This window comes from Setaria italica, chromosome II (assembly GCF_000263155.2).
Source record: "Setaria italica strain Yugu1 chromosome II, Setaria_italica_v2.0, whole genome shotgun sequence".
Classification (NCBI taxonomy): Eukaryota; Viridiplantae; Streptophyta; class Magnoliopsida; order Poales; family Poaceae; genus Setaria; species Setaria italica.
Window position 1 is genome coordinate 41,306,869 of NC_028451.1, and position 27,785 is coordinate 41,334,653.

Genomic DNA, 27,785 nt, shown 5'->3' on the forward strand with positions numbered 1-27,785 from the left:
TTTTTTTTTTCCGTAGGTAGGTTACCAAGATGTGTTATTTTGGGAATCATTTGATGAGTTAGTTGGCTTCAATTCATTGGCTGATTGGCTCGATTATCCTCAGAAACGAAGAAAAGCAAGTGATGCCGTGTCCACATTATTGGTGCAACACTGACTACTCTTTGGCACGAGGGCACGTACGTGTCAGCAGATTTGGCAACTTTCGTGGATCGTGGTGCGTGTTGATCACTTGATCATGCTCTCGTCTTGTATCGAGTGTAGCAGGACAAAATGTCACATCTGACTGAGGTGAAATTTTTTTAAAATGCTCCGGGGTTATCGTCCCAATGTACATGGAATTCAGTGGAGACCAGTAAAAATACAGGACACATCTTCGCATATATTGTACAAAAGTCACGTGCCTCAAATACATATCACAAAATGATTTCCCCTGACCCTATTGTGTCTATTTTTATCTCTGCTAGTGATCTAGTGCATGCTACTGCATATATGGTTCTTACTTGATTGTTGGGCAACAACAGGGTATACGTGATCAAAAATTTTAAAAAGCAAACGCTGCATCTCATGAGTTGGTCCGTCCCAACTTGACAGGAGAGTTTTACCGTTCTATTGACCTTTATTAAGGTGTACTGCCCCCCTTTCTTTTCACTCAATTCAACCGCTTCTCAAATTTGAGATCTTCCATTCTTTTGTAGTTCTCCTGTCGTTGCTCTATAACTTTTTGTATTTTATTGAGCATTACTTTTATGAGATTGACATGATGACTAGTTGACTACCCCAAGTAACTGTTCATTTGGAACATAATTGAAAAACACGCATGAATCAATAGGATGCAAACAGAATTAAAAATGTTAAAAATTGTCATGATGGCTACTTGTTGTGTTGCTCAAAAGAATATGTTAACGAGGTTAATTAGATAGTATTACATTTTACAAATTCTCCAAACATCACCATTCTATAGGAACTTCATGCCCAATTCTTTTAACTTGTTCCAAAGGACTTTATTTATAGGCAAATTTCCATAGGATTTGAATAACTTGAAATTTCCTCCATTTGGGAGAAATTTTACACATGTTTAGGGATTCCAAACTAATAAAGTATTAGGCCCTTTTAGAAAACATACAGGAATTTGTCAGAAACACAAGTGGAAAACATATTATTGCAAAACACTGAAAACCATAAAAGAATGGCTATTTGGACTACGGGTGTGAAAGAAAAATAAAAATAAGATCCAGAAGGAAGGACACAAAGTAACTTTATCAACTTGGGTCTCATGTTAGAAGTCCTATAAAACTACTGAGGTACAACCTATTCCATTATACTCCCTCTGTCACAAATTATAGGTTATTTTAACTTTATTAGATTCATAGACTTTGTTGTGCACTTAAATATACCTTATGTCTAGATGTATAATAATATCCATGCATCTAGAAAAGTAAAAACGGCCTATAATTTAGGACGCAGGGAGTAGCTTCATGACAATTTTGTAAACCTTTCTCCTCTGCTCCAAATGCTTTGAAACTCCCAAATAAACCTCCATAGGAACACAGTAGCAATGTAGAGTGCCATAATCTAGAATGTCCAGGGCCTACCTTTTGAACCATCCTACGGCTACACAAAAGCATACAGAACTGCTGAAGAGGCTAATCGATGGTTGGCAGCCAATACACGTCAAAAACTCCGTCACGGATTAGCTAGGACGATTAGAAGGATGATCAGAAATAAAGAAGGGTTGATTAATCAGTACATGTCTGATTGTCTCCTTACTTATTACAAAAGAAAAGTTTATAACCAGGAAAAGGACATTTTGATTGCGACCCTACACTTTTTTGACACCATTTCTTCCTCCAAAAATTCAATTCCTCCTCCCGCAGGACGCTTTCAGAGCCCCCACAAGATGCCAACCTGATGACTCCAACGTCAGCATTCATCAGTTTTCTCTGTCGTATTTAAATATATTGGCCATATATATAAACATATTAATTTGCCAAGCATCTTTTTTTTTGGATGGCTTGTTGCAAAAATACTGCTCGTGCATAGTAGATTGGTAGCATGACAGTGACCACACGTCGACATGCTGTAGAAGACAATGAGAGAAATGCTGCTCGTGTGGTGGCTTGCAAATATTTGTCTGCCGTACTGCAGCGAGAGACGGCGTTGTCGCCCTCGCTGTACAGCAGGGCTACACTTGCCCATCGTTGACGTAGCCATCCCCCTGACTCGATTATTGGCAATGATGGTAGTGTCCAAAGTTTAAAAATTGATTGTATTGTTGTTATCCATGTACTCTCACGGCATTTGTTGCAGCTAGTAACATGTTTCTTTTTGGTTTGGCGGTGCAAGTGGAAAAAAGGTCACCAAATCTAGGAAAATGGTAAATGTCATGAATTGGATGGGACTATACATGTCACTATATAATGGTTGACTGTAATAGTTTAGAATTCAATAATACTATCGTGAATTTTGGAGGATCATGAAAATTAATTTCACGGGAATTTTAAAGGAATATTGTAGTTAATGAGGGGAATAAGGAAAACTTATGCTGTTTACGAAATTAAACTATACATATACTACTATAATATACAAATAATTGAACTATAACAATTGGATGGGAAATTAAGGAACATAGTAATTTCACCGAAATTTCCGAGAAACACTGCAGGAGCTAGGAAATCCTATGTTTGGCAATGGGACCAAGCTTCTTTTACAGCATTAAAGTAAGGCAGCTAAATATCGAGGAAAAAGGAAAAAAAAATGAACATCCACAATCCTGAATCTTGATTTTTTTTTTCTCCATGGACTTAAAAAAATGATAGAGAACACAATAACTCGCAATAAAACTACCATGTGCCCCATCCTGTCAAAGTAAAGTACGCAATGCATCAAACCAAACACTTCTAAATATATTTTTAAAAATATCTTTACCATCTTTATGAACGTATGGTCTGGCCCCATATCGAAACGCCTCATATATTTCCCCAAAAAAATATTTCCGTAAAAAATATGCTACGTTTTTTTATACTTAAAAATATGCTACGTTGAGGCCACCGTGCAAACAACACGACGAGCCCTGCAACGAGAATCAGAGCCGGCCAGCTGTATGTGTATCAGTGTATGTACTGCTAGAGTGCTAGACAGTATACAGACATGCATTGCAAACTTTATCATAGCACACTCTCCTGCACGACTACCGATGAGGCCGGCGTCTCGGCGAAGCCTCCATTCCTGAAACGGCCACGGCTTCCCCTCTCTGTCGCTCTGTCTGGTCCGCCTGCCTGTCCGAGCAGACGGGGGCGGTTTTAAAAGGGCCCGTGCGGGCGGTGTGGTGTAAGAATCTCGGAAGAAACCGCAGTGGAGACATGCCCCCTCGCATAGGGGTCGCGCTTCCTGTCCCGCGCCGAGGAGGTGGACGAGGAGCGGGGAGGCGGTGACGATTGCGAAACGGAAGGCGCGGGTCTTGCGGGGGCGCCTGGTTCCCGGGTCTTGTTGGGCGGGCGCGGGGCGTCGTCGTCCTCGACGGCGTGGTGTTAGTTCTTGGCTGGCGTCTTCGTCCTCGCGCGGCGCGGGGTTCAGGCGGAGGTGAGGTCATTGGAGTTCTCTCTCCAGTTTCTTCGATTTGAGTTGCCTCTTTGGAGATGTTGCTCTGTTTCTTCTCCTTTATTTTCTTTTCTCAGCGATTTGTGGGGGCGGTGGGTGGTATCTGAATTGTGCGGTTTCATGGTGATTTTAGCTTGGTTCTTGGGGACCCAAGTGAAGTAGTAATTCTGGTTCTTCTGCGGATACAATTTCAGTTCCGATCGATGGGTTTGGTGATTTAAAACACTAGAATTGGATTGCCTGAAGTTTGTGTTCTTGAAGGTCCTGCTTCTAATCCTGTTTGTACTAATTGCTGAACCTGTGGACTGAACTTTTGTCCCTTTTGATTTTCCAGCGTGATCACCAACTCTTCGGGAGGCCGCTGAACAGGGAGGAAAGGAGACGGGTGCACGGAGGGGATCGGCATTGGGTGGTGCAGGGGACTCCGGGGATGGATCGCCGGAGCTGGCTGTGGCGGCGCAAGTCGACGGACAAGAGCCCCGCCGACACCGAGACCTCGGCCTCGGCGTCCTCAGCATCCGAGAGGCTCACTGACGAGCAGGTGCGCTTTGCCTCCTGGCCTTTCTTCTCAACCTACCAAGCCTCACAAAACTGATGTGTCAAAAAAAAATAGTAAATTTAACATCATCCTCCATCTAGTCATGCTCTGAATTCTGCATTTGTACAATGTCAAACCCAATTTTAGAAGGGGACGCACAGTGAAAGTCATTTCTCCGTATTTCCGACGCGTTTAGTCAATTCAGTATTAGATGCGTTCAGGGAGAAGAAAGATGCAAATCAGGCAACAGTAGCAGTCTTCACATTGAAGAATAATGATCCCCGGTCTAGGAGTGAACCGCAAGCAAGCATTGCCGGGTGTTCATTTGACTTTCCGAGTCCTGCAATCCTTCAGTTAACAGGTCATGTAGCATGTGCAGTGCATGTGAGGTTTCATCCAGCGCCAGATCCGTAGGGCCTTGGGCCTCCCATTCTCTCAAGCCTGGTAATCTACCACCAAGTTGCAGCACAGACTCTCCAAAACCCCGTAGGGTTAGACCGGGATTTCCGACGACGGGTCAGTTATACCATAGACAAAGTCCCTGCTGTTCCTGGCCCTGAATTCTGATCCCATGACTGTGAGCTATAGAAGCCTTGTGTTTTGTACCTTCAGATGTTTCAGCAATTCTGCATAGGCATAATTCATTGCCTGCCAAAAACAGGATAATTGCGCGAAATACAGGTAGACCCGCAAGCAGCAGATCAATCATTTTTGGCAAAGGCGCACCGACCGTACTCATCATCTATGCGCCCACATGGCGCCGAGGGCCAGCAAGATTCAGTTTCTCATTCTTCCCTCCTCCATGCATTGCTGACCAGATCTCTCTGTTCATGATCATGTGAGAATTCCATTCAGTAGGAGGCCACCGACTGGACTGTGGGGGTAGAGACCGTCCTGGTGGTTTCCATGCCATGCCCTACCAGGGAGGCTCGGCTGGGCAAGGCAAGCCCTGCCCATGGACAAGGAGGATGTGGGTGTTGGTTGGGACTCGCTTTTCCTCTGACACCATCATGGCTGCGCTTAAGCAGGATGCATTGCTTGGTTGGTTGGCTGGCCGTTCGGCCGTTCCTTCCATGTGCTTCACTGCATGTCTGTGGCATGGCCTTTGGCCCAACCCAAATGGCTCATCCTGTTGCTGCTGGGTGCCGGCGCAGAGCAATCAAGATGCCTCCCTATCTTTCTTCCAGCTCTGGTCCTGCGCTGTGGGCTGTGCATCAGTATTCAGTACCTGGCGCCATTGCTCCTCTTCTTTGACCGGAGCTTCCATTCGCCATGCTAATGTCAGTTGGGGCTTTCAACACCCTGACCAAGTACTGCCTGCCCTGCCGTTTAGATGTTTACTGCGTGAGTAATTGGGATTCATGGGGTAGTGATGTGTGCTGAAAGCTGTGGCTGACAGCCTTTAGGCTGTAGGCTAACATGGTGTCGCCAAAGTACCATGCCGTGCGTTTCGATGTGACGGCGTTCGGTGCCTTGACAGCGATTCTGATAAATCTTTCTATAGCTTCTAGTAGAGCTCGTCGTTATTGCATTGCTGACATTTCAAATATTCAACCAACCATCTCACTGTTGTGTAATACTGTTCCAAGCATAATGCTATTTCAAATCGTCAGCCTACATTTGAGATCGATCGCATTCCTTTTCCTAGTTTCTGCAAAACAAGCAGGTTAATCTGCAGGATGTTTGACAGTTTTGGGGTTCTTGATCAGGATACTGCCAAGAGCTCTCCAAAATCGACGCAGTCACCGGAGATCTCATCGAAGGAATTGGAGGACGACAGCAATGTAAAAGTGAAGGTGTTGAGCGAGAGGCTGTCATCCGTGGTTCAGGACATTCGTGCCAAGGATGATCTCGTGAAGCAGCATTCCAAAGTTGCAGAGGAGGCTGTTCTAGGTACGCTCCGACACAACAGTGAATCAGAGGTTTGCAGTTTCTTCTGAACATAAAGTTCAGACAAAAATCTTGACTGCATTCCTCTGTACTAGGATGGGAGAAGGCCGAGAAGGAGATCGCGTCGCTGAAGACGCAGCTGAGCGCTGCGACGGCCAAGAACTCTGCGCTGGAGGACCGGCTCGTCCACCTCGACGGCGCCCTCAAGGAATGCGTCCGGCAACTCCGGCGAGCCAAGGAGGAGCAGGACCAGACGGTGCAGGACGCGCTAGCGCAGCAGGCCCGGCAATGGGAGTCCCACAAGGCCGACCTCGAGCTGCGCATCATCGAGCTCACGGCGAGGCTGGAGGCCAAGTCCGAGCGCTCGGCGGCCGCCGACGGCGACACGGGCTCCAGGCTGGCTGCCATGGAGAAGGAGAACTCGGCTCTGAAGGCGCAGCTGCTCGCCAAGGCGGAGGAGCTGGAGCTCAGGACGATCGAGAAGGAGCTCAACCGGCGGGCCGCGGAGACGGCGAGCAAGCAGCAGCTTGAGGGCATTAAGAAGGTGGCCAAGCTCCAAGCCGAGTGCAGGAGGCTGCAGGCCACGGCGGCACGGCGGCCTCCCATGAACGCCGAGCTCCGGCGCTCCCCGAGCTCGGCCTGCGCCGAGTCGGTGACGGACTGCCAGTCGGACTGCTCCGACTCGTGGGCCTCGGCTCTGATCACCGAGCTCGACCAGTTCAAGAACAACGACAAGAGCGGTAGCGCGAGCACCAGGGCCGGGAGCCTCGCCGCCGCGGACATCGCCGTGATGGACGACTTCCTCGAGATGGAGAGGCTCGCCTCCGCCAACGAATCGTCGAAAGGCGACGCCGCCGCCGTCGAGGACGCGAGCGGGCAGGTGGCGAAGCTCGAGGAGAAGGTCAAGAGGCTGGCAGCCGAGAAGGTCGAGAGAGAGAAGGCGCTGCACGAGGCTCAGCGCGAGCTGAGGAATTCCCGCCACCGGGTGATGGTGGCGGAGGAGAAATCAGCCGAGCTGCAGCGGCAACTGAACCTTGCCAATGGCGAGAAGCACGCCATGGAGACCGAGGTGGAAGCCGCCGAGGCTAAGAGAAGCGAGCTTCAGGGTAAGCTTGAGCTGGCCCGCGCCGAGATCACCAGCTTGCTGGGCAAGGAGCGCATCCTGGAGGAACGGCTCGAGTCTGAGAAGGCGTTGACGCTGGAGCTCGCGGCCAAGTACCAGGACATGGAGGCACTGGGAGCGGAGAAGAGTGAGCTGAGCGCTCAGCTGGAGGCATCACGGTCTGAAGCGAAGAAGTTGAGTAACAAGATCACTCTGTTCGAGAGGAAGCTGGAGGTGGAGAAAGCCTTGTCGATCCGGCTCGCGACGAAATGCCATGGTATTGATGCTCTGGAAGCGAAGAAGAAGGGCGTGGAGCTCGAGCTGGAGTCGGCACGAGAGGAAATTGCATCACTGCACAAGAAAGTGAGTAGCCTGGAACTGGAAGTTCAGGAAGAGAAGGCGTCGTCTGCAGAACTGGCAACGCGGTGTGAAGAATTGGAGGCGTTGGGTAAGCACAGAGATGAGCTTAGAACCCAGCTTGAGTCTGCAAATTCAGATATTGTTAAGCTGAATGGGAAGGTTAACATGCTCGAGGATGCAATGGAGAAACAAAGGCCAGTGGCAGTGGAATTGGAGTCTCAGCTTCAGTCGAGACAAGCTGAAATAGAGAGCTTGAAGGAGAATGTTGGTCTGTTGGAAAAGAAGCTGGAGAGCCAGAAGAACTTGTCATCGGCTTACATATCTGCACTAGGTGCTTCTGAAACTGAGAAGAAGGAACTGGCTACTCGGTTTGAACTCAAAGAGAAAGAAGCCGAGGAATTACTCAGGAAGATGAGTTTGCTGGAGGAACATATTTACAAAGAGAAGGCACGATCGTCTGAATTTGCAGCGAAATGCCTGAAGATGGAAGAACAAGTGCCAAGCAGATCTCTGGGTCACCAACCAGTGAAGTCTACGTCAGTCCAAGATCTTCAGATCAGAAAGGTAAATTCTACAGAACCAATTGGCATTTAAAGTGCCCATCTGTTTATGTTATCTATCGTGATAAATTATGGTAATGGATGCAGTAGTTTCAGAACTTTCAGTGGTGTTGTTACTCATGGAAACTCAACCCTTTTTTGCAGGAGAAAGAGCTGGCCAAGGCCGCAGGGAAACTAGCAGACTGCCAGAAGACCATAGCTTCACTCAGCAGCCAACTGAAATCCTTGGCGGATTTCGACGAATTCCTCCCTGGAATGGAGTCCGGTGGCGCCACCTCAGCCGACTCCTGGGACGGTGGTGATCCGAAGCTGCTCCAACCAGCGAGCTATCCCTCTCAATTTGGTTGTTTGGCAGTCACATGATCCTCGTGGCAAGTGGGTTTCGCCGCATGATTGGTGTGATGAGATTGCCATGATCTTCCACCCACATGTCATATAGAGTTAATTTAATAGTCTATAGGTGAGCAAATGTTCATATGGAAAGCTGTTTATAGAGTTGGTGGTGAAGCCTTAAGGGAACTCGTATTGAAAAGAATACAATATCTTTGATCTCCCTGTCCCATGGAAATGGCTTTTTTCCCCAACATGTGTTGCATCTTTGATTATTCTGCTGCCTATTGCTATCTGCAATCTGCAGAGGATTGGATCGTGTAGTGAATGAAATATTCAGTTAGCTTTGAAACATCCTCACTGTCAGAAGACTCCAGAAATACGGCCAAAGGTTCTATCTCATTCGCAGCCGCATCTTGCTGCCCACTCCCCAATCATTCGTATTTGACAAACAAAGGCTAAGGCTATAGCGTTGCTCAAACCGAACTAAACCATTGTTGCCTAGATAAGGAACTTTGAATGAAGAAACATGTCGGGACAGATGACCTGGATATCAGGCAGCAGACACAGGAGTTAATATAGTATTCCTTCGGGTTATAAATACTTGACGTTTCAAATAAAGATCCAATTAATTCCCCAGGAGCTAAATTCGTTGATGTGCTGCCCCCTGAGGCGAGAAGGCACCGGCGGTCAAAAGGAGTGGCACCCACTTCATCGCGGCGACCAGTCACACCTATGTGTTGCACGGGCAGCCTGCCTTTAGCCAACCTAGATCCTAAGCAAGATACAGATAGCTGAAGAGAGACACAGGAGAGGCAGGTGACATGAGGTAAGTTCTTGGCTTCTTGGGGGCAGTCTCACTTCAATCTCAATTTATAAAATATGTTGGATTAGGTCTAACAGAAATAGCACAAGCGCATAGTTCCATGTGGCAATTGCATAGTACGCAACAATTCGTTTTCTATATATTAATCATTAAAAAGGAAGAATGGAAGGTGCAACTCACTTGCTGAGTTTCAAATGGGATCACAAAATTATGTCTCGGATAAACTACAGCACAAAAATGCATAATTCTACAGAATCAAGTACAAGGCAGGTAATGAGATAAACGATACTCAGCCTAGGCGATATGCTGTTTCTTGCTCTTCTTCAGGGATTTGCTTCTTTCTCCAGATTTTCTTCTCTTGGGAGTGCACATTTGATCATCGCTATCTCGCTCCTCATCCTCTTCAATCGTTCTACTCTTCTTTTTCTTCTTTTCTTTCCTGACATGCATTTCGCCATCACTATCGTAATGGTCGACCACTCCGACTTGCTCCTCATCCTCTTCAACTGTTTTACTCTTCTTTTTCTTCTTTTCTTTCCGAACTACAGCCTCAGCCTCTGTCTCATCCTCTTCAATTGTTTTACTCTTCTTTTTCTTCTTTTCTTTCCAGAATTCAGCCTCAGCCTCAGTCTCATCCTCGTCAATTGATTTACTCTTCTTTTTCTTCTTTTCTTTCCGGAATTCAGCCTCAGCCTTGTCCTCTTCAACTGTTTTACTCTTCTTTTTCTTCTTTTCTTTTCGGACCTCAGCCTCAGCCTCCACCAAAGACTCTGGTTGCTTGGACTTTGTCTCTTCAGGCTCTGGAGCAATAACAGTGTCAGCATATGACCCCCCAGATGCCCTTGGAGGAAATGCAATTTGATGGGTAATGACACTTAAGGTCTATGAGTTTTATGATTCTAATGATAAGAAAAATAAGATGTTTTCCAGAATTAACATTGCCTAATGTTAAACTCATCAAAACTAGGATATCGCATTTGGGAATACTACAAATACGAAAAAATTGGTGATCAGTGACAACTGTTGAGAATAGATAATAACCTTCAACAGAAAAATGTGAATCAATAACCACAGTTGTAAGATGCTGCTTCAGAAAGACCTGCACAAGAAAAAAATGAGACAACAAATTATCCATAGAAATAGCTCAACATACACTACGAATAAGTCATTTTCATTTAAGTAAAAAATTGAAACAAGTATATCATCATATCTCAGTGACTACCTATTTACTTTATTTTGTTTGTCAAATAAAAAGAGGCCCAAAATTAGTTCACCATGCAGTAAATAAAAAATAACTCCAAGATGTGCTAGAAAGTTATGAAAGCAGCTGTTAAGACTTACCGCAGAAAGCAACTGTCTTGTGTTTGTGTCCCAGATACGCAAGTAGCTATCCAGTCCTACAAAGATGGGCGGCATCCTGAGTAATCCAGAATTCTGAAACTTGATGTTTTAATTTCTAACAGAAGCTATCTGGAATGCCAAGTGAAACCAAAGCAGCCCCCAATAAAAAGAAACGGGCCTCTGGAGGTAGCCTCACCACAAGATGCTATCAAAGGTAGCTCCGGATGCCTAACGATTGATCTAATACTTCCACTGCATTTGCCAATATAGCATCCCAGCAATTTTCCTGAAAAAGGGGAAATGTTGATTTTGAAATTTTAGTTACAAAGGAAAAGGAAAATACTGATATAAAGCTGCCAAATAGTAGCTCATCATAGCTTTCACATGTGATTCTTTTAACAACACAAACATGGAGAGATATGTAAACCTCTGCTAGTCATTATACATATTGGGCAACTTCCTTCCTGTTAATGATAACCTATTGCTGATAATATCTATATACTTAAACTACCATCTGAAAAGCAGTTTTAGACAAATAATAGTCCATGTTCAGCCTGCCAACAATTTGTATCAGTAGACATGTAGGTCACCATTGTTTTAGTTGTAATAGATCATATTAGCTGCAGATTATTGGCTAACTGAGATAAGCAAACAAATAGGTTGACCAGAACTTATGTAGGAACAGTGGAACAAAAGGCGCATTTAGTTGAAACCATCCAAAGCAAGTTCCAAAAATAGAAACTAAATATGACATTCTAAAGAAGGCAACATATGATCAAGTTTTCAATTTTGTGTATAAGCAGAAGATAACATATAGCAGCTTATCATACCTGTTCTCATGTCAAAGGAAGCAAGGTCCCCTGTTCCTGTACCGATATAGACATCATGTCCATTAGGATCAGCAGCAACTGCCTTGATTGGTGACTCCCTAAAATCAACAGATATTGCAGGTCTTCTTTGCAATGCAGTATCATACAAGCGGACCTGAAAAAGGTACACACATTGGCATAATATTGTCTAAGTATCATCATCATTGCATTAGCAAACTATGGAGAGATGCCAATGTCTTTATGAGAACATGCCTTGCTAATCTACAGCCTAGAAGACTGTAATGACATAAGTGCAATGAATTGTCTTTTACTCTATAAGCTACGAGGAAACTACAGTATAACACTACAGTCAGTTAATAGGTGCCCGAGCAGCCAAGTTTGTTGTGATGAGGATAGTCCCATCACATTGGAAGCTTTGATGCAAGTACTATTATCAATATAATGCCTTTTGGCACAAACATTGAGCCAGGTTAACCACTTTATGCAAAGCAAGGATGAAATTACAGGATTCTAGCTGTTTGTAGGCCTGCCCCATTTCCGCAAGTTTTGGGTCTGGCATATTAGATATTGGAAAAATAGCATGCATCTCAACTAATGCACATGCACTTATAAGCTTACTAACATCCTTCCAATACAGGCACATGATCAGCCGTTGAATCAAAACATGCTCAATATGTTCAAAGTTTTTTCTTGGCATATCAAGAGATATAGGCATCAAGCTTTCATTACCTGATGATCATTTGTGCAGGCTACAATTTTACGATGATCCTCCTTGCACAAGAAGGTTCCAGCAGTGAACCAAGGCCGAGTGAATATACCAAGGCTATTGGCTCGGGGCTTCAAACAAAACAAAGAAAGAAAACCATTTAACAAAGTAAGGATTTGCTATATTAGTACCGGAGAGAATTAACAAAGTCAATGGGTGCTTACAGATTTAGCAGACCACATCTTGCTACAAGATGTGATATCCCACAAGTTCATTTCTATACCTTTCCTACAATAAAATGGGGCCATTATTTCTGGAACTCAAAATTTGCTTGGACTTTCATGTCACAAATAAGAAAAACGCTGAACAGAAGCAATAAAGCTCAAGCTCAATTTTTAAACTACAGCAGATAACCATACTTCAGATTATTTAAACTCACCCTCCAAACATGGCATAGCTTTCACCATGATCCACTGAGCAAAATTGCACATTACCCCCACTGCACACGTCCCACGTGGTTGATGGCCCAGCACCCGAGCCTGAAGCTGCATTTTCTTTTGTGATGGACCTCATAGAAGCTTTCCCCTTGTCCGTGCAGGCAATAAATGTGCCTAACCTGTTGTGCACAATCGGGTCAAATAACTTGGGTCCCCACAAACACAAATGATCCATGAATTTTGCGAAGTATGTGTAATCGTGCAGGTGAAGCACAGCACAAACTAGAAATCTAGAATGACAACAGATGGGACAATATCAGGATGGAAAATTACATTGAGTCTGAAGACTGTCTCGTGAAAAGGTGCAGCGCGACGAGAGGATCACCTTCAGCTCCACCATCAGTTGGTGCTGGTCCCACGGTCTTGACAGCAGCCAGAGCATTCCCATTCAGCGGATTCAGCAACTCAACCTACACGAAATCACCGAAATCATACACCAAAAGGGACATTGCAAGCGGCGCATCAATTCCGTAGAGCAGCAGCCACTCACCACGCCGTTCTTCCTTGCAACAGCCAGGACCTGCGGAGCAGCGACATCGATCGACAATTAGAGGCACTCCCTGATGGTAAATGAATCTGAATATCTGATAAAGCTTCAGTCGGAAAGGAAGCGGGGCGAAGGATGCTCACGGGGTCGGCCGCTCGGTCGGCGAGGGAGGCGGCGACGATGGCGCGGGAGGCGTCCGGGGCGCCCCATGTCTCCACGATCTTGGCGGCGCCCGCGGGCTTCGCGTGGGCCTCGACGACTGCAACCAGCGGGAGGCAGGCGGGGTCAGTGCTGAGGAGCAGTAACGCGCAGCGGAGGGGACGGGAGGAGAGAAGGGCCGCGGGCTACCTTTGACGAGGCCAAGGATGTCGGTGGTGAGGGCGCGAAGCGGCGGGCAGCCGGGGCTCTCCACCACGGTGGTCCGCGGCATCCTTCAGCTCCGAGGTCGTTTCGGCTCGCCGGCGCGGGGGAAACCTGGTGGGGGAGGACGAAGCGAGAGGGCTAATTCTTTTCTAGGGTTTTACAACGTGCCGTGCGCCGCCGGCCCGCCAAGCCGCGCGGCGCGGGGGCGGGGAGCTACGGGCTCTTTTGGGTTGGGCCCGCGGTTTGGGCGGACGCTCGAACACGAAGATTTTGACGCGCCGGGCCTAATGGACAAGGCTGCAAGGAAGAGTTGTTGTTCGGCCCGGGAGGGAAAACGGGGAGGATTTAGCCCTGGGCCAGGAAAATGGCCAGGTGCGTTGAGCTTCTTGCCCAGCAGCACGATTTGAACGGCCGGTTTGAACGAGGTAAATGATTCAGGAACACTTGCACACATTTATTACATTTGAATATCAATTTTTTGGCTTTCATAACATAGAAAATTATCTGACTCAAGTTACTTATTTTTTATAAAAAAAGGAGAACCTCAAAATCTGACTCAACCAGATGAACAAATACAAAGTGAAACGACAGTGACGATAGAATGCTTTATTTGGAGCCTTTAACGAACAACAATATGTTACAACTTACAAGTTACAAGCATTGATCCCCTTTTGTGGGGAGTCCCCAAAACGAAAGAAGATTAAACACAATATCCGACAGCAATAGGGAGGCCAGCAGCCTGACAACATAAGACCCTTCAACACTGACATAAAATTGGGAGGCCAGCAGCCTGACAATGTGCTAGCACAGGAACTTGACAACAATCACAGAGATGTCGTCCTTGCTCTTCCGGTTCACGGCCAGCTCCGTCAGGTGCTTCGCAGCTGCCTGCGCGTCCTTGAAGTCCTTGATCTCATCCACCGCCTCCTGGTTTGACATCACCTGCACATGTGCCAGTCTCACATTTCGATCATCACTGGAAATGGTAAACACAAACTCGAGAGATTTTGCAACTCATACGGGGGCAACAAAGTATTACTACATGATCGGCCAGTTTGGGTCGAAAAAATAGCAATTAGCTCACGTCCATAATGCAAATGCTATTGAAGAATTAGAAGAATCATTGTCCGCATGATTAATAAATTTCATGGCTTATTTTAAAGACAGGTGTTGCTGATATAAAGGCCCTGTTAAGTTGCATCCAGGATCAAATTATATCCCTCATGCACATACATTATTACACGGAGAATTAGCTTAGGTATGCAATACACCATGCTGCGAATCAGGTAATCACATAAATCCTTCAGGTAAGATTTATACGAGATCCATATCCATTACCTTCCATAAACCATCGCTTGCTAGAATTAGAAAATCGGAATTTTCATTGATAGTTTCCTCAATTACATATGGATCAGAGCTGAGGTGCTTCTTCAAGCTCCGGTCTCCGAATGCCCTCGCAACTGCCAGCTGCCCATCAACACGTGGTACATCACCTGCAAGTAAACAAGTTTTTGGATTGAACTCAATAGATCAAGATCACATGCATGTGGCTGTAATATAAAAGTAGTTATTAGTAGGGTCAGCATAGGTGACATCCACAAGCAGGTAATGAATAAATTCTGAAGTCATCAGAAAACATATGATTCGAAACCTAAAGTCATGATGAGAAAGTTTTTCTAAACATACAGCTCAATGGAACGCAATGACAGAATATCATTTACCTGGTAGGTTTGATACAAAACCACCCTTTTTCTCAATCGATTGTCGCTCCATGTTTGGTTCATGGTCAACTGAAAGCTGCTCCGCCACACCGTTTTTGCTAATAACTGCCCGTGAATCCCCAACATTCGCAACCACAAGCTTCACGGACTTGTCACTGCCTATTAAGATGGCAGTAACAGCTGTGGAGCCTCCCCTTCCCAACTCTGATGCTTTCTCCAATATTTTCTCATCGGTAAGTTGGTACGCTTTCCGTATAGCAGTTTCTGGGTCACTCAAGAACTCTGGCTGAGGAGGCAGGATTCAATAAAATAATCAGCACAGTTGCGACTTAAACTACACTCTACCACCTTAGACATGATTTATATGTCGCTTTCTTGCTCTTAATATGACTGTTGCATGAAAATTGTAGGTTGCAGGGCTACCATTATTCCTAGTATATACACATTTCACAAAAAAAGCTCCTTTTACCTTATTTTTTTTATAGAAAACATAATTGCTCAAATTTTTCATAGAAAACAGTCAGCTTTAGATTTAGACACATCACTGGCAGAAAATATTTATGCTACATCAAGTCATTATCTTCATTCCATCTCCATAGGGCATAAGTATGAAGCTAGAATATACAAACGCTTGAATCATAATGCACAAATACTAAAATCATTTGAGCATATAGCAAAAGGCAGCTATTACTGACATCAGTTAAAGTCTAGGAAGATAAAAAAGGCAACTGAAGTTGAACATTACCTCACTCAAGATGTTATCAAAAAGGTGGGAGCGCAGAAAGTCTGGAACAGTGTGGCCCAGGTGACCATCAAATATTGCAAACAAACCCAAATCATGTTCACCAACTTGCCGATACTCTGCCACTAGATAGTCCTCCATTGGATGATTGGATTTCCCCTTCACCAGATGGTAACCATGTTTGACACGCTTGCCTGATAACTTTGTCTTGCCTTTCCCTGTTTCTGGTCCTGATGAACTAAAAGCATCTTTGACCTGTCGGAAAAAACAGGTACTCCCATGTTGATCATATTGTACTAACACAACACTAAGCAGAGCACATAAATAAGCATGTTCAAGACATCCAGCCTATGCATGTTAGCATGATACTAGCGGAGCACAACACTAAGCAGAGCACATAAACAAGTATGTCCAAGACATCCAGCCTATGCAGTGTTAGCATGATACTAGCATAGTACACATAGCTGAGCAGGAGTAGAAACTGCACAAGTGCACATATCCAATTTCGAACAGTTCAGTCCATTCCTGATCCTGGCCTATTTGTCTCTGATAATCTATAGAATTGACTTTTGTTTCAAGCAAATGAGAACAATATATAGCCATGGTACAGCATCCAGATTCCAGAAAACAAATTTGCATACTAAAACTAAATAAATGCTTAGGCATGCGCGCATTCACAAGCATGTCAACTTAACTATCTCCATCAGCCAGTGTCAAGAAGCTGTTTTAATTTTTAAAACAGTTTGGAAACAACCAGGACCAGAGTGTGACAAATGTTCTCCAAATGAAAATAGTGGATAAACAAGTTTCAAATGCTGCAAATAAAGTAAGAAATCCATACAAACAAGCAAAGCTACATATTTTTTCCAGTAAGTAAAAGAACATAAACTTAAGCCAATTATTGGCTTATTGTTCATTAGCTTGTGGTGTGCTACCAGGCTCTCGTGGCAACAGATTGAAAAGTCTGCTCTGTCCTACTTAAAATAGTTCGGAAATAACCAGGATCACAGTGTGACAAATGTTCTCCAAATTAAAATAGTGGGTAAACAAGTTCCAATGCTGCAAAAAAAGCAAGAAATCCATACAAACAAGTAAATGTACATATTTAATTTTTTCCAGTAAGCAAAAAACATAAACTTATGCCAGTTGTCAGCTTATTATTTATAGCACAGGTCTGCTATCAGGCTCTCGTGGCAACAGATTGAAAAGCTCTGCTCTGCCCAACAAAAATTTAGTTCCTGGTCCTGCTCTTTTAGGTGATACTGCTGAAAAAAAAATTGCCTCTTTTTACTTCAAAATATGAGCAATAAATAGTTTTTTTTATTATCAATCCAATCATTCAGAACTTCAGGTAGTGAAACTATGACACCGATGTAAGATACCCCTCAAACCCCCGATTCCCGAGTATGATATTAATTAAAGATTAGTTTCATCAAGACCCAGTTACTAAGATTTTCATTTGCCGGAATCCAGTGAGTCCCCAACTGGATCATCACCGCTCCAAAAATCTCTCAAGACAATCTAAACAATCGCCCTCTTAAATCGCTGCACCCCATATCTTGGTGCAAGGACCAGAAAAGGATACTTACGGAACAATGATAAACCTAACTGACCAAACACCAAAACCAAGAGACAATCAATCAGCAGGGGACAAGGGTTGCCATAAGCGAAAGAAGCAACAATCCGCTTCTTTTCCATTTCTTATTACCTTGTCCTTCACCTTGTGGTAGATTTCCTTGCCAGCCATTGGTCTCCTTCCTGAAAGCCCTGAGATTCAGAGCTTCTGGCCTGAGGTAGCAGAAGCAGCAATGGGTCTTCACTTCTTGGAATTTCAATACCCCCTGAATCACTCTCCTCCGATCTCTCCCACCAGAAATTAATGCGTCTGATCGTTTCTTGGATCAGCTTGGGGTCAATGATAATATTTTTATAGGTTTATAATTGAGGGAGGTGGGTTGGTGATGGTGGGGGCTAGTCTGTATGAAGGGAGAGGAGAGGGGGGGCTGGATCTCGGATAGCGTCGGTTGACCTGAGGTTGGGGAAGATTGGAACACGGACATGTCAAGTGGGGACAAGAGAGCGAGAGGCGAAAGGAACTGGTTCCTGCGGTCTGCCTTTCCATGTTTCACACTCAGCAGGATCGCCTGCCAAAAGCAAGATTAGGATGGATTTCAGGTCTCAGGCATACGTAGTTCCCGATTTGGTATCTGAAATCTGGAGTTCCATACAGATAGTTCAACAATGGAGTTGCCTTTTTATCGCCTTAGTTACGATTTAGCTTGATAAGAAGGACTCCTTTGGTAGAGCTCCGACTCTGACTCCGCATGCTTGCTGAAGCACGGAGGAGCCGGAGCCGCACCAAACGGCACCAAGCGCGGAGCCGTTTCTGGGCACGTTTGGGAGGAGCCGGAGCCATTTTAGATTAAAATGGTGGAGTCAAAAAAAAAAGTGGCTCCGCGGCTCCGGCTCCGCACGCGGAGCCCCCACGAGGAGCCCTACCAAAAGAGGCTGAAATTTGACTCCCGCTCCCCCTCAATCGTACAGTGGAAATACAATAAGGTTGCTTCCGGATACTTTGATTTTCTTTGGTTACGAAAAGGACGAGAGTCTCTTGTAAGTCCTGATACATAATTGAGCAGTGGTACACGCACTAGTACTTTCGAGTTGTATTCATACAATCAGGATTGGGCACATCATATTAAGAGAGCATGTCAGATATTTTAGCATGTCCTCTCTCCATTTCAAATTATAGATTATTTTAATTTTTTTAATACATAATATTTGATAAATATTTAGACATGATTTATAGAAAAATTAAAATAACCTGCAATTTGGGACGGAGGGAGTAGCTTCTCAGTTCTCCCTAAGAAATTATATTCATTTTACCAGCTTCTCGAGCTAGTTGGAAAAAAAAAACCTTCATTCTGTCATGGCGAATTCAAAGTTCTGAAAACAGTTTGCAGCCCCTTTTCGCAAATTTATTGACTCACGCACTGTTTTTCTCGCGTCCTTGATGCTTCACACGGAGATTTAGGTGGTGTTTGGTTCCCTTTGCTTATTTTTAGCACGTGTCACATCGAATGTTTAGATACTAATTAGGGGTATTAAACATAGACTATTTACAAAATCCATTACATAAGTGGAGGCTAAACGACGAGACGAATCTATTAAGCCTAATTAATCCATCATTAGCAAATGTTTACTGTAGCAACACATTGTCAAATCATGGACTAATTAGACTTAATAGATTCGTCTCGCCGTTTAGCCTCCACTTATGTAATCGGTTTTGTAAATAGTCTACGTTTAGTACTCCTAATTAATATCTAAACATTCGATGTGACGGGTGCTTAAATTTAAATCAGTGAACCAAACCAGGCCTTACGTAGAAAAGGAAGCAAGTGGTCTTGGACATGTCACATCCCTATTGACACGAGATGCATTCAACTTACGGTATTGATACGAGATGGAGGCTGGTTGTTCCTCCTCCTTCTTCTTCTTCTTTGAAAAACAGGCTGGTTGTTTCTGAAATTGTGGCTCAGACAATAAGAGACCACAACATCTCCATTTATTCAGGAAAAAAAAGCTGACGACCAGATCAAAAGTGCTAGTATATTTTACCCCGAAGCATACTGATTTTAGGAACCAGCTTTTGGAAGAACAAGTCAAATCCTAACACGTGGTGATAATCAGCTCAACGGCAACCAAAGTCGTACAGAAAATACATTTTAAGTTTTTAACAATCAACTTGTGAGGAAAAGGAACGAAAGGCCTTTTGTTTGGGGGGGGGGGGGGGGGGGGGGGGGGGGGAGCCCAAAAAAACCCAGCTTTGCGGTCAAGAATTATCTGTTCAGACTCAACTCGTGAGCATCAGATGAAAAGCATTTTCCTACCTAGCCAAGAAGTGGCTGCTCATGGCATCTGAAAAAAAGAAGAAGAAGAAAATGCTGAATTTTCTGCCGCGTGAAAGCACGCATCAATCCTTCTATTCGTAATTTGTGATTGGCCTACCCAACCCCTGGTCAAATTCTTTGAAAAAAAAGGGGGCTCGTACGCACACGCTACCTGCAGAGAATTGAACGAGTCCATCGCATTTTTGGAGGGGCAAAAAAAGGGACCGCGATGCGTGAAGGCGACGGGGTCGTTTCAGAAGGAGGCAGTGTGTTTCGTCTGCTGTCTGCAAACTCCCACTGTTTTTGTGCAGGTCAAAGCCATTATTTGCCAGCAGGGGTACGAAGACAAGCATGTGACAATGCGAACGATACTTTTTTTTTTTTGAAACGAATGCGAACGATACTCGCCGATCACAAACAACACAAAAAACTTTCCACTGCGAGTGGAGAATTGAGTGCGCAGACATGTGATCGACACGTGGGCTTGGCTGCTGTTCATGTATATGCGGCCTAGTTTGCACAGTTTTTTCCCCATATAATCTAGTGACTGCACAGATTTAAAATTTCGCTAATAAGCTCAACTTTAAAACTAGCCCAATTTCCTTGACATTCTATGTTGGAGCTGCTATAATCTTATTCACGCAAGGTAAGCGACTTAAATGACGACTGACGAGACTGAAAATCAATACAAGGTATCCATATCAATCATACAGATATAATAATTCACAGACACAACACAGACACACAGTCTACAAAAATCAATGCAACGTATCCATAAAGGGAATAAGTGTAATCATCGAGATCATAAATACACAGACACACACACACAATCTACAAACCCAACGGCAGTCACCGATCCTATCTTGTCCTCCCTACAGGAGCAGTGTCAGCTGTGTTGACTGACAAGATCAGCACCCCGCATAGAAAGAATCATAGTAGCCCATGACAACAGATCGACGGCAAGATAGGGAATGATCTTGGCCGTCAAAGAAAGAAGAAAACAACAAGCAGTGTGTACAGAAGTACAACTACGAACAGAGCTGGAGGGGATCATCTGATGAAGGCATGCCTCCTCGCGCCTCGCTCGTCCACCTGAAGCTGCGGGGACTTCGGACGAGTCACCTGCTTCATCGATCTGTGAAAGAAGTAGCAATCGCCAGTCCATCATGAGATCAACCTTCAGGTGGCTGAACATACATGTGGATGACAAAGTTTAAATGTTTTTACTCACTTCTGCGGCCGGAACGGTCTGTCGAACTTCGGGAGAGGCCGCGCGTGGGGCACCATGGATCTCCTCAGCTGCTTCAGTGCCTTCTCTTCCTCAATCTTCAGACATATTGCATCAGTCGATCAGCAAAAGCAGGTTCAGAGAAGTAACCACCTGGGGAGCAAGAAAGATGTGTACCTTTTGTGCGAATTCATTCTCCTCTCTCAGCCTTTTGTAAGTCTTCTCTTTCTCCTTTATCTGCATCGCACAAAAAGTAAGTAAAACTTTTTTTACGTGTGAAGAGCTGTTTCACAGGTACTAACAAAGATAGTATGCTCCAGTAAATAACTAAATAAAAAGAGGATCCATATCGAACACCGACTGACCATGTTATCGAACTCTGATCTCTGAACTGCTCTCTCATCAACATGCAACGCAAATTGTTGAACTTCAGTGAGAGGCTTCCGCTCTTTCTCTGGAAGTGGTATAGGATCCCTGTGACAAGATTACAAATGCTGTTTATGTATCTCACTAACAAAAAAATAAGAAGGAAGGATTCTTAGGAGAAATGGTTGCATGTGCTACTCACTCTTTCAGTATGGGTTGAGCTTTGATGATTCTCCTTTGAGCCTCTTCCCGCTCCATTCTCTCCCTCTCTTCCATCAGCCTTTGCTGCTCTAGTTCATGTCGGACTAAACTCTCCAGTTGAAAACCTTCTGGTCTCGTGCACGGCTTTGGTTCAGGTTTTGGCGGCACCTGAACAGGGATTTTGTTAGACAGGATGAATCAAAGAGATGGCTGCAACTGAAAATGTTCTGAAGTGAAATTTTCACATACCACCGGATAGTCTGTGGTGTATGGGTATGGGTTAGCTTTGTGAACCCTGGCCTTTTCCTCCTCCATCTTCTTCTGTAGGAGCTGAGCTTCTAGCTGCCTCTCTTTTAAATGACCTCTTTCCTGCAACAAGGGATGCACATTATTGTGTTGCAGCAAACATGATGAGAAAATAAGGGATATCATGAGTGCTTGCTTTGAATCGAAAGTTCACATTTCACAAACCTCTGTGTGTAGATTGAAAGGGTTTGGTCTGGTGAGTCTGGGCATATCTTGCCTGTTGTTGTTTGAAGAACAATCAGAGTGAAGAGATAGCTGCAAAACAGGAAAGAATTTAATAAGGTCTGAAAAACACCTTGATCAGAAAACAGTTGAATGGTATAACCACAATATGATTTCCGATAACAACCTTATCAAATAAATCAGCGACTGAAGGAGGGCCCAAGCGAACATCGGTAGAAAAATGAAACTCCTTGGGAGCTGTCACTTGAGGCTTTGGATGGGCAAACACACCAATGTCTCCCTTGCTCTCGAGAATCTGCATGAAACAAAGCCCAGAACTGAAGCTCCAAATTCATAATCTAATAAATTCTATATACTAATAAGAAAAGTATGGTACCTTTTTGTTCAGTGGCTTGGCCTTGAACTTGGGGGCCTTCTCCAGTTCCTCCAGTTCAAGTTCCTGAGAACTTTTCACACTGTTGAAAGATGATGTTAGAATTAAGCATTATAAAAATGGCCAATGTCTAATTAAAATGATATCATTGCTTCTATGTGGCAAAAGCAAACCTTGGCGGCCGAGCACGCATTGCTGTATGCAGCCGTGGTGGGTTTGGTTGTGTCAATTTGAGTGGCTTACTTTGACTCTGCAAGATTGAAGCACTGAACTTAGTAAAAAGAATAATAACTACATCCTATTATGGCAGCTAGGCAAGTAGTAACATTACCTGAATAGTATCAGCAGAAGAAATTTCTGAACAGGTGTCCGCATATCGTGTTGCTCTCTCCATTGTCTTAAGATGAAACTCCTATAGTCGATGAAAAGGCACAAAATAATCAATTAATGAAAGGAGTGTCTTTTTTTGAAACGATGAAAGGAGTGTCTTCATTCATGAATTTGCCACGACGATAGAATACGCACATTGAATTCAGGGAAATGTGGAGTTTTCCTTGGAAGCGGAGGGAACGATGGGGCTTCAGCAATCTGAGAGCAGAAAAAAGCAACTAGTCAGCATGCAGTTAGAGTTAGACAATCTTATTTCAGCTAGTCAGCATTAAGTTATAGTAAGACAATCTTCTTCCAAGTGTAAGCAAATTCTAACCTTTTTGTTGAATGGCCGTGCCCTGAACTTGGGGATCTTGGCCAGCATTTCCTCCTCTAGCTCAGCAAAGCTCTTCACTCTGACTGCCCGGACTCTGTGGGAAGTCTGAAGCTCAGGCTCCTTTGGTCTTGTTAAAACTAGCTTAGGCCTTCCCTGTGATGATGCATCCTCCTGCATAATTCATAAGCAATCTGGATGTCAAGCCACTTCCCTTAATTAATTATCAATGCCATTTTCCTGATTCAGTATTCCAGTTGTAATAAATATATGCAGCAAAATGGAATTGCAATGTATGTAACAATGACGAACTAATGATAGAAATGGGATGTGAATACATACATGAGAAACAGATCTGCTGCTACTGATGCTAAGCTTTCTAGTCCCTGATTCAAACTTCTTAACCAATTCTGCTGTAGATACATATGGAGTCACTTCCTGCAAAGCAAAACGCCCCAGGATTCCTTTATCAGATTCCGGAAAAGAAAACATGTCACACACTCACACTTTAATGCTATCTCTATCCAATCCCCCACTAAACTTTAAAAGCAAGTCACTCATTAGTGGCAGGGGAGAAATTTTGCAGATACCTTCATAGAGTGCACATCCTCATAGGCCCTCCTCATTTCATAGGTTCCTGCTAAATCAGCTCTCCCCTTATGAGGCAGCACCCTGGTCTTGACATTTAATATCTGAGCACAACAGCAACAAATGGATTATTAACATCACAATAACATGGACTTTACAAGTTCCATATGAACTTTACAAGTCCCATATTCAATCTCATTCCCTTACCTGTCTGGCCTTTCCATCATCGAGCTTCTGCCTCTTCACTGCCTGGTTTTCTTGCACAATGTCAGCAGCAGCTGCGGCTGCCTTTCCAGTCCCCAAATCACCCCTGAAAGACAATGACTCAGACAATGGAAACAATCTCAGGATTGTACAATATGTACAGGTGAGCTTGACTCTTACTTGACCATGCTCCTCTTGATGCTCATCGAGCCAGCCACAGGACCTGCTTTGCACAGCGCCTGCGTTTTCGGCGTGCGAGCCTCAGTCTTCAGTGTGGATCTCGCGCATGTTGAAACCGCAGGTGCAACTTTGATGGTAGGAGGAGGAGGAGGCCTCTGCATCTTAGGCGTGCTGGCCGAAGCACCATCCGCTGCTAAGGCCATGAGAATGTCGAAGTCAAGATTCAGAAACCACAATTTCCTCCCACAGAGTTAGCAAATAGCAACTCACATTTTGCCGCAGGGTCTCTGGGCGGGAGAAACTCGAAAGATTTGGGCGACTCCTCTTTCTCTTCTTGAGACGCCGGTGACACTGACATTTCATCAGCTGGTGGCGATTCCAACATTGCCTCAGAATGTGGAGCACTGACCAAAACAAGGAGGGCATTGTTCAATATAAGCCAATCACTGAACACGAAATGAGTACGAGACACAAATTCTTAGTCAAAAGAGGTTACCTTTCCTCCTCATGGTGGTTCCCAGCATTGGCACACGTCCCACCAGGATTGCCTTCAGATAGCTGAAGAAAACTTCAGATGTGAGCACCACAACTACTACTGAAAACTACAGAGACGACGCTGACAATCAGGAACCAAGTCACGTACAGATCCGAATGACGGGTCCTTCTTCTCCTGCGTACTCCTGAACACACATAAGAAGAGGGGAACAGGCAATTAGAGTATAATTGAGTAAATTGCCACCATGATGAATCGCAGGTGAATTTCAGAAAGGGATGTCTCCGTCGCTTACCCCTCGATAGCATCTGCTCCGTGGTTGGCGGCGCTTCCTGCTACCCCCTCCACGGGCTCCTCCTGCACAATCGCAAATGCACAAATCGCAGGATAAGAAGGACGGCACGAAATAGCCAAAATCGGGGCGGAACCGGACCAATCCCATTCCGCTTACTTACCTTCAGAGCCGGCTCCTCGGCTTCCGCTAGATCGCAGAGGATCGCGACCTTGGCCTCCGCCCTCGACTCCTTGATCCTGGGGTTGAATGCTGCGATCCTGGAACAGGGAAAAAGGATCAGGAAAAATTCAGCGAGGGAAATCAGGGGCGGGACGGGGAGGGAGGGAGGGCGATCGACGAGGAAGGCCGCGGCGGCGCGCGGGTACGTACGGGAGGGAGCGTGGCTCTGGGCGGCCTCGAACCAGCTCTCGGCGGCGCGGACGGCCTCCTCCGTCTCCTCGTTGATGAAGTCGAAGAATCTCGGCGCGGAGAACTCGTAGGCCTCGTCGATCGCCGCCGCAGCCGCCACCGTCCCCGTGTCGGGCGCCATGGGTGGATGCGGAATTGTAGGCCTAGGGCTTGGGGGATCGGACGCTAGGGTTCTCTCTCTCTCTCTCTCTCTCTCTCTCTCTCTCTGATTACGCGGTGGCCTCCTGAAGCGGCGAGGGAGACAACTGAAGAAGAAGAAGGGGAAGCGCCGCGGTGGAGGGGATCAGGAGCCTGGGGGGCGGGGAGAAGAACGTTGGGGCTGGTGGGATAGGGGTAGGGGTCTCCAACGGTCGGGAATTCGAACACTGTGCCGAAGGGGCAAGGCTTTAGAATGGGGTTGCCATGGGTGGGTGGGGTGGGTGCACGCGCCCGGCGCGCAACGGCTATTTTCCGGGTGAGGCTGCGGGTGGGCCCCGGGGGATTAACGGTTGTGGGACAGAGATTTACTGGCAGATCACGGAGGGGCCAACCGGCCAAGGGCAGAAACTGGGCGCAGAAGGAAAGGATGTCGTCAACCCGGCGTCCAGCTGTGCGTCTCTGACAACACGTCGGCCGCTCTGTCCTGGTCGAGCGCCGAAGTGGGTTATAGTCGCTGGACAGTGGGACCCGGCCGTGTAGCGGGCGTTCGCGTTGATGCACCCGACCGACGCAAACTTCTCGGGACCGACCCCGTTCAAGAATGAGCGATCCACAGTGAAAGCTAGTGATGAACTGAACTGACACCTGCTGATATACCGATGCATATGTCAATCCAGGCCAATCCGGCAACCAAAACGAACGCCCTTTTATTAAGACACCGGTAGCAGAAATGCAAGCATTTACCGCAGATTGCAGTTCGCTAGCACGCGGGGAGTCGGAATGCTCACCCTAGTCCGTGGATTGCAGCGTCTGCCATGATCAGCAAGTGATTGGTAGCCGGCAATCAACGAGGAGCGTAATTGCAGAGTGCGTGCCAACAAGTTAGGCTGACCTTGCCATCGTTCAAGCTTCAACCAGAATTGCGACTTGCGCGCGCAATCGCCACTTCCACTAAATGTTCCGCCTAACCCGAAACTTATTAGTATACGTTTAAAACAAGAGAGATTTCTGAACAAAAATCACGATATTTCAAGTATTGGCAACTGGTAAAATTTGGATATGTCGGCGCTGTTCCTGAGATGTTATACATCAGAAAATGAGCAGGAAATATGCTATTCACCATGAACACAACAAATGAAACAACAGATGCCTGGAACCATATAGCTGAAAGAGAGTTCTAAAGATTGCATTATGTACACTCAAAATTAATTATACACCGAATCAAAGATGAAATATCTCTTCCTTTTCTATCGCATAAATCAACCGGAATTGAGATCTTGCGAAACTTGGTTTTGCCACCTGCAACAACGGCAGAAACTCATTCCTAGTTATTGATATACTAAGCAAGGGGGAAAACACAGGAACTGCAGACCAACCTTGTGAGAAGGAACCTTGCCAGTGGGCTTACGGTAGGAGCTGACAATGGTGGTGTATTAGTCAATTTCTTGTTGCTTGCTTGTTCAGAGGGAGGTTCAGACTTCTTTGCAAAAACTGAAGCTGCCGTCTCCTGAAGGCCTTGCAATGAGGACTCCTTTGAGCTGCATCGCAGGTAACATAAGCCATCATGAGATGAGAGAATGAGCAGGGTCTATTCTCGAGCGGAAGTATGAGAACAAGTGATGCCCAACCTCCCTAGCCGGTGTAGCAATCTGCCAATCAGTACTTCGCATGATCCAGGTATCTCAAGTTCTAGATCCATCAAAGAATCAAGGAAAGCATGAACAGCAGGCCGTTCAAACTTGTCGCCAGTAGCCTGCAGCATAATTGCAAGAAATTTCAGAGTTGGAATAGATGACTGGGGGGGGGGGGGGGGGGGGGGGGGGGGGGGGGATTCAAAAAATTTAAAATGGGGGTGTTTTCTAAAAGTTCCAAACCTTTCAAACCATTGATCAAAAGCAGATCCAAATAATGTGAGGGGGACTTTTTTGAGAAAAAAAAAATTGGTGGACTAGTGCAAATGCAAAAAAAAAATTCCCCCCGCCCCCCAAAAGTTTTCCTTTTTTCTTTTTCCCCCATGGTTGGAATTTTGACCCTTTCCGTCACAAGGTAATCCTTCTATAAACTTCAAAAAATATTCATTTTGGGAGAAAGGGGGCCACAAAAAAATCGGGAACTTTTTTTCTATTTCTCCCTTTTCAAAAAAGTTTTTTTTCACGCACTTTCTTTCGTGCCTCCCTAAAAATCTTATTTTTCAACACTTTTTTGAACCTCAGGAGAACACCACAACTTGGAGTTTTTTTGTCGGACACCCCCCACCGGTTCAAAAAAATCTTCTTTTACAAAACCAAAGTCAAAAAAGCCACGGGCCCGATTGTCTTTGTTCTTCTTTTACACTCCCC

At 45.2% G+C, this 27,785-nt stretch overlaps 5 protein-coding genes across 6 annotated transcripts in view; 1 reads left to right on the forward strand and 4 right to left on the reverse strand.

The window, feature by feature from the left end:
* The first annotated feature begins 3,295 nt into the window (after nucleotides 1–3,295).
* Nucleotides 3,296–8,652, forward strand: LOC101767532 (filament-like plant protein 3). Its single transcript, XM_004957742.4, has 5 exons — nucleotides 3,296–3,579; nucleotides 3,932–4,138; nucleotides 5,845–6,028; nucleotides 6,121–8,051; nucleotides 8,192–8,652. The coding sequence occupies exons 2-5, from the start codon at nucleotides 4,028–4,030 to the stop codon at nucleotides 8,408–8,410; spliced, it is 2,445 nt and encodes an 814-aa protein (XP_004957799.1). The 5' UTR covers nucleotides 3,296–3,579; nucleotides 3,932–4,027; the 3' UTR covers nucleotides 8,411–8,652.
* A 665-nt stretch (nucleotides 8,653–9,317) lies between these two features.
* LOC101767935 (WD repeat-containing protein 74) lies at nucleotides 9,318–13,572 on the reverse strand. The gene is made up of 12 exons (XM_004957743.4): nucleotides 13,413–13,572; nucleotides 13,208–13,323; nucleotides 13,068–13,097; nucleotides 12,851–12,987; nucleotides 12,520–12,696; nucleotides 12,305–12,368; nucleotides 12,104–12,211; nucleotides 11,375–11,528; nucleotides 10,741–10,830; nucleotides 10,545–10,600; nucleotides 10,245–10,302; nucleotides 9,318–10,003 (listed from the first exon to the last, which is right to left on the reverse strand). Exons 1-12 carry the CDS (start codon nucleotides 13,492–13,494, stop codon nucleotides 9,498–9,500), a joined length of 1,578 nt encoding a protein of 525 aa, XP_004957800.1. The 5' UTR covers nucleotides 13,495–13,572; the 3' UTR covers nucleotides 9,318–9,497.
* A 435-nt stretch (nucleotides 13,573–14,007) lies between these two features.
* LOC101768616 (probable protein phosphatase 2C 62) lies at nucleotides 14,008–17,982 on the reverse strand. Its single transcript, XM_004957745.1, has 5 exons — nucleotides 17,599–17,982; nucleotides 15,894–16,145; nucleotides 15,149–15,434; nucleotides 14,766–14,920; nucleotides 14,008–14,369 (listed from the first exon to the last, which is right to left on the reverse strand). Exons 1-5 carry the CDS (start codon nucleotides 17,635–17,637, stop codon nucleotides 14,229–14,231), a joined length of 873 nt encoding a protein of 290 aa, XP_004957802.1. The 5' UTR covers nucleotides 17,638–17,982; the 3' UTR covers nucleotides 14,008–14,228.
* A 2,548-nt stretch (nucleotides 17,983–20,530) lies between these two features.
* LOC101769020 (protein TPX2) lies at nucleotides 20,531–25,650 on the reverse strand. 2 transcript variants are annotated; one of them, XM_004957747.4, is made up of 23 exons: nucleotides 25,270–25,650; nucleotides 25,061–25,149; nucleotides 24,901–24,962; nucleotides 24,756–24,792; nucleotides 24,609–24,670; nucleotides 24,383–24,516; nucleotides 24,113–24,302; nucleotides 23,936–24,038; nucleotides 23,731–23,832; nucleotides 23,483–23,578; nucleotides 23,144–23,314; nucleotides 22,963–23,025; nucleotides 22,769–22,849; nucleotides 22,611–22,687; nucleotides 22,441–22,519; nucleotides 22,231–22,359; nucleotides 22,047–22,136; nucleotides 21,825–21,944; nucleotides 21,577–21,743; nucleotides 21,374–21,482; nucleotides 21,186–21,245; nucleotides 21,012–21,106; nucleotides 20,531–20,915 (listed from the first exon to the last, which is right to left on the reverse strand). In XM_004957747.4, exons 1-23 carry the CDS (start codon nucleotides 25,427–25,429, stop codon nucleotides 20,831–20,833), a joined length of 2,361 nt encoding a protein of 786 aa, XP_004957804.1. In that variant the 5' UTR covers nucleotides 25,430–25,650; the 3' UTR covers nucleotides 20,531–20,830. The 2 variants fall into 2 exon arrangements, with proteins under 2 accessions (XP_004957804.1, XP_004957803.1); XM_004957746.4 differs by having other exon boundaries at nucleotides 24,113–24,305.
* Nucleotides 25,651–26,451: 801 nt separating this feature from the next.
* The window catches only part of LOC101769683 (serine/threonine-protein kinase svkA), an 8,326-nt gene continuing 6,992 nt past the window's right edge, over nucleotides 26,452–27,785 (reverse strand). Inside the window, exons 18-20 of the mRNA XM_004957749.4 lie at nucleotides 27,075–27,199; nucleotides 26,823–26,984; nucleotides 26,452–26,745 (exon numbers count right to left, since the gene is read on the reverse strand). Coding sequence (XP_004957806.1) covers nucleotides 26,706–26,745; nucleotides 26,823–26,984; nucleotides 27,075–27,199 — 327 coding nt within the window. The 3' untranslated portion in view covers nucleotides 26,452–26,705. The remainder of the gene's footprint in view (nucleotides 26,746–26,822; nucleotides 26,985–27,074; nucleotides 27,200–27,785) is intronic.

Excerpts from the sequence above, each read along its gene's own strand:
- LOC101768616 (XM_004957745.1), bottom strand. The coding sequence starts at position 17,637 with ATGGCTGGCAAGGAAATCTACCACAAGGTGAAGGACAAG. Across the intron at positions 14,921-15,148 it reads TTTTGTATCAAACCTACCAG|GTGATGTACCACGTGTTGAT; the intron begins GTAAATGATATT and ends GTTTACTTGCAG. Across the intron at positions 14,370-14,765 it reads CAAGCGATGGTTTATGGAAG|GTGATGTCAAACCAGGAGGC; the intron begins GTAATGGATATG and ends GCACATGTGCAG.
- LOC101767532 (XM_004957742.4), top strand. The coding sequence starts at position 4,028 with ATGGATCGCCGGAGCTGGCTGTGGCGGCGCAAGTCGACGGACAAGAGC. Across the intron at positions 4,139-5,844 it reads AGAGGCTCACTGACGAGCAG|GATACTGCCAAGAGCTCTCC; the intron begins GTGCGCTTTGCC and ends GTTCTTGATCAG. Across the intron at positions 6,029-6,120 it reads TGCAGAGGAGGCTGTTCTAG|GATGGGAGAAGGCCGAGAAG; the intron begins GTACGCTCCGAC and ends CCTCTGTACTAG.
- LOC101767935 (XM_004957743.4), bottom strand. The coding sequence starts at position 13,494 with ATGCCGCGGACCACCGTGGTGGAGAGCCCCGGCTGCCCGCCGCTTCGC. Across the intron at positions 12,988-13,067 it reads TTGCAAGGAAGAACGGCGTG|GTTGAGTTGCTGAATCCGCT; the intron begins GTGAGTGGCTGC and ends GATTTCGTGTAG. Across the intron at positions 10,831-11,374 it reads TTCCTTTGACATGAGAACAG|GAAAATTGCTGGGATGCTAT; the intron begins GTATGATAAGCT and ends CCCCTTTTTCAG.
- LOC101769020 (XM_004957746.4), bottom strand. The coding sequence starts at position 25,429 with ATGGCGCCCGACACGGGGACGGTGGCGGCTGCGGCGGCGATCGACGAG. Across the intron at positions 24,963-25,060 it reads CCGAGGAGCCGGCTCTGAAG|GAGGAGCCCGTGGAGGGGGT; the intron begins GTAAGTAAGCGG and ends GCGATTGTGCAG. Across the intron at positions 22,137-22,230 it reads TCGCTGATTTATTTGATAAG|CTATCTCTTCACTCTGATTG; the intron begins GTTGTTATCGGA and ends CCTGTTTTGCAG.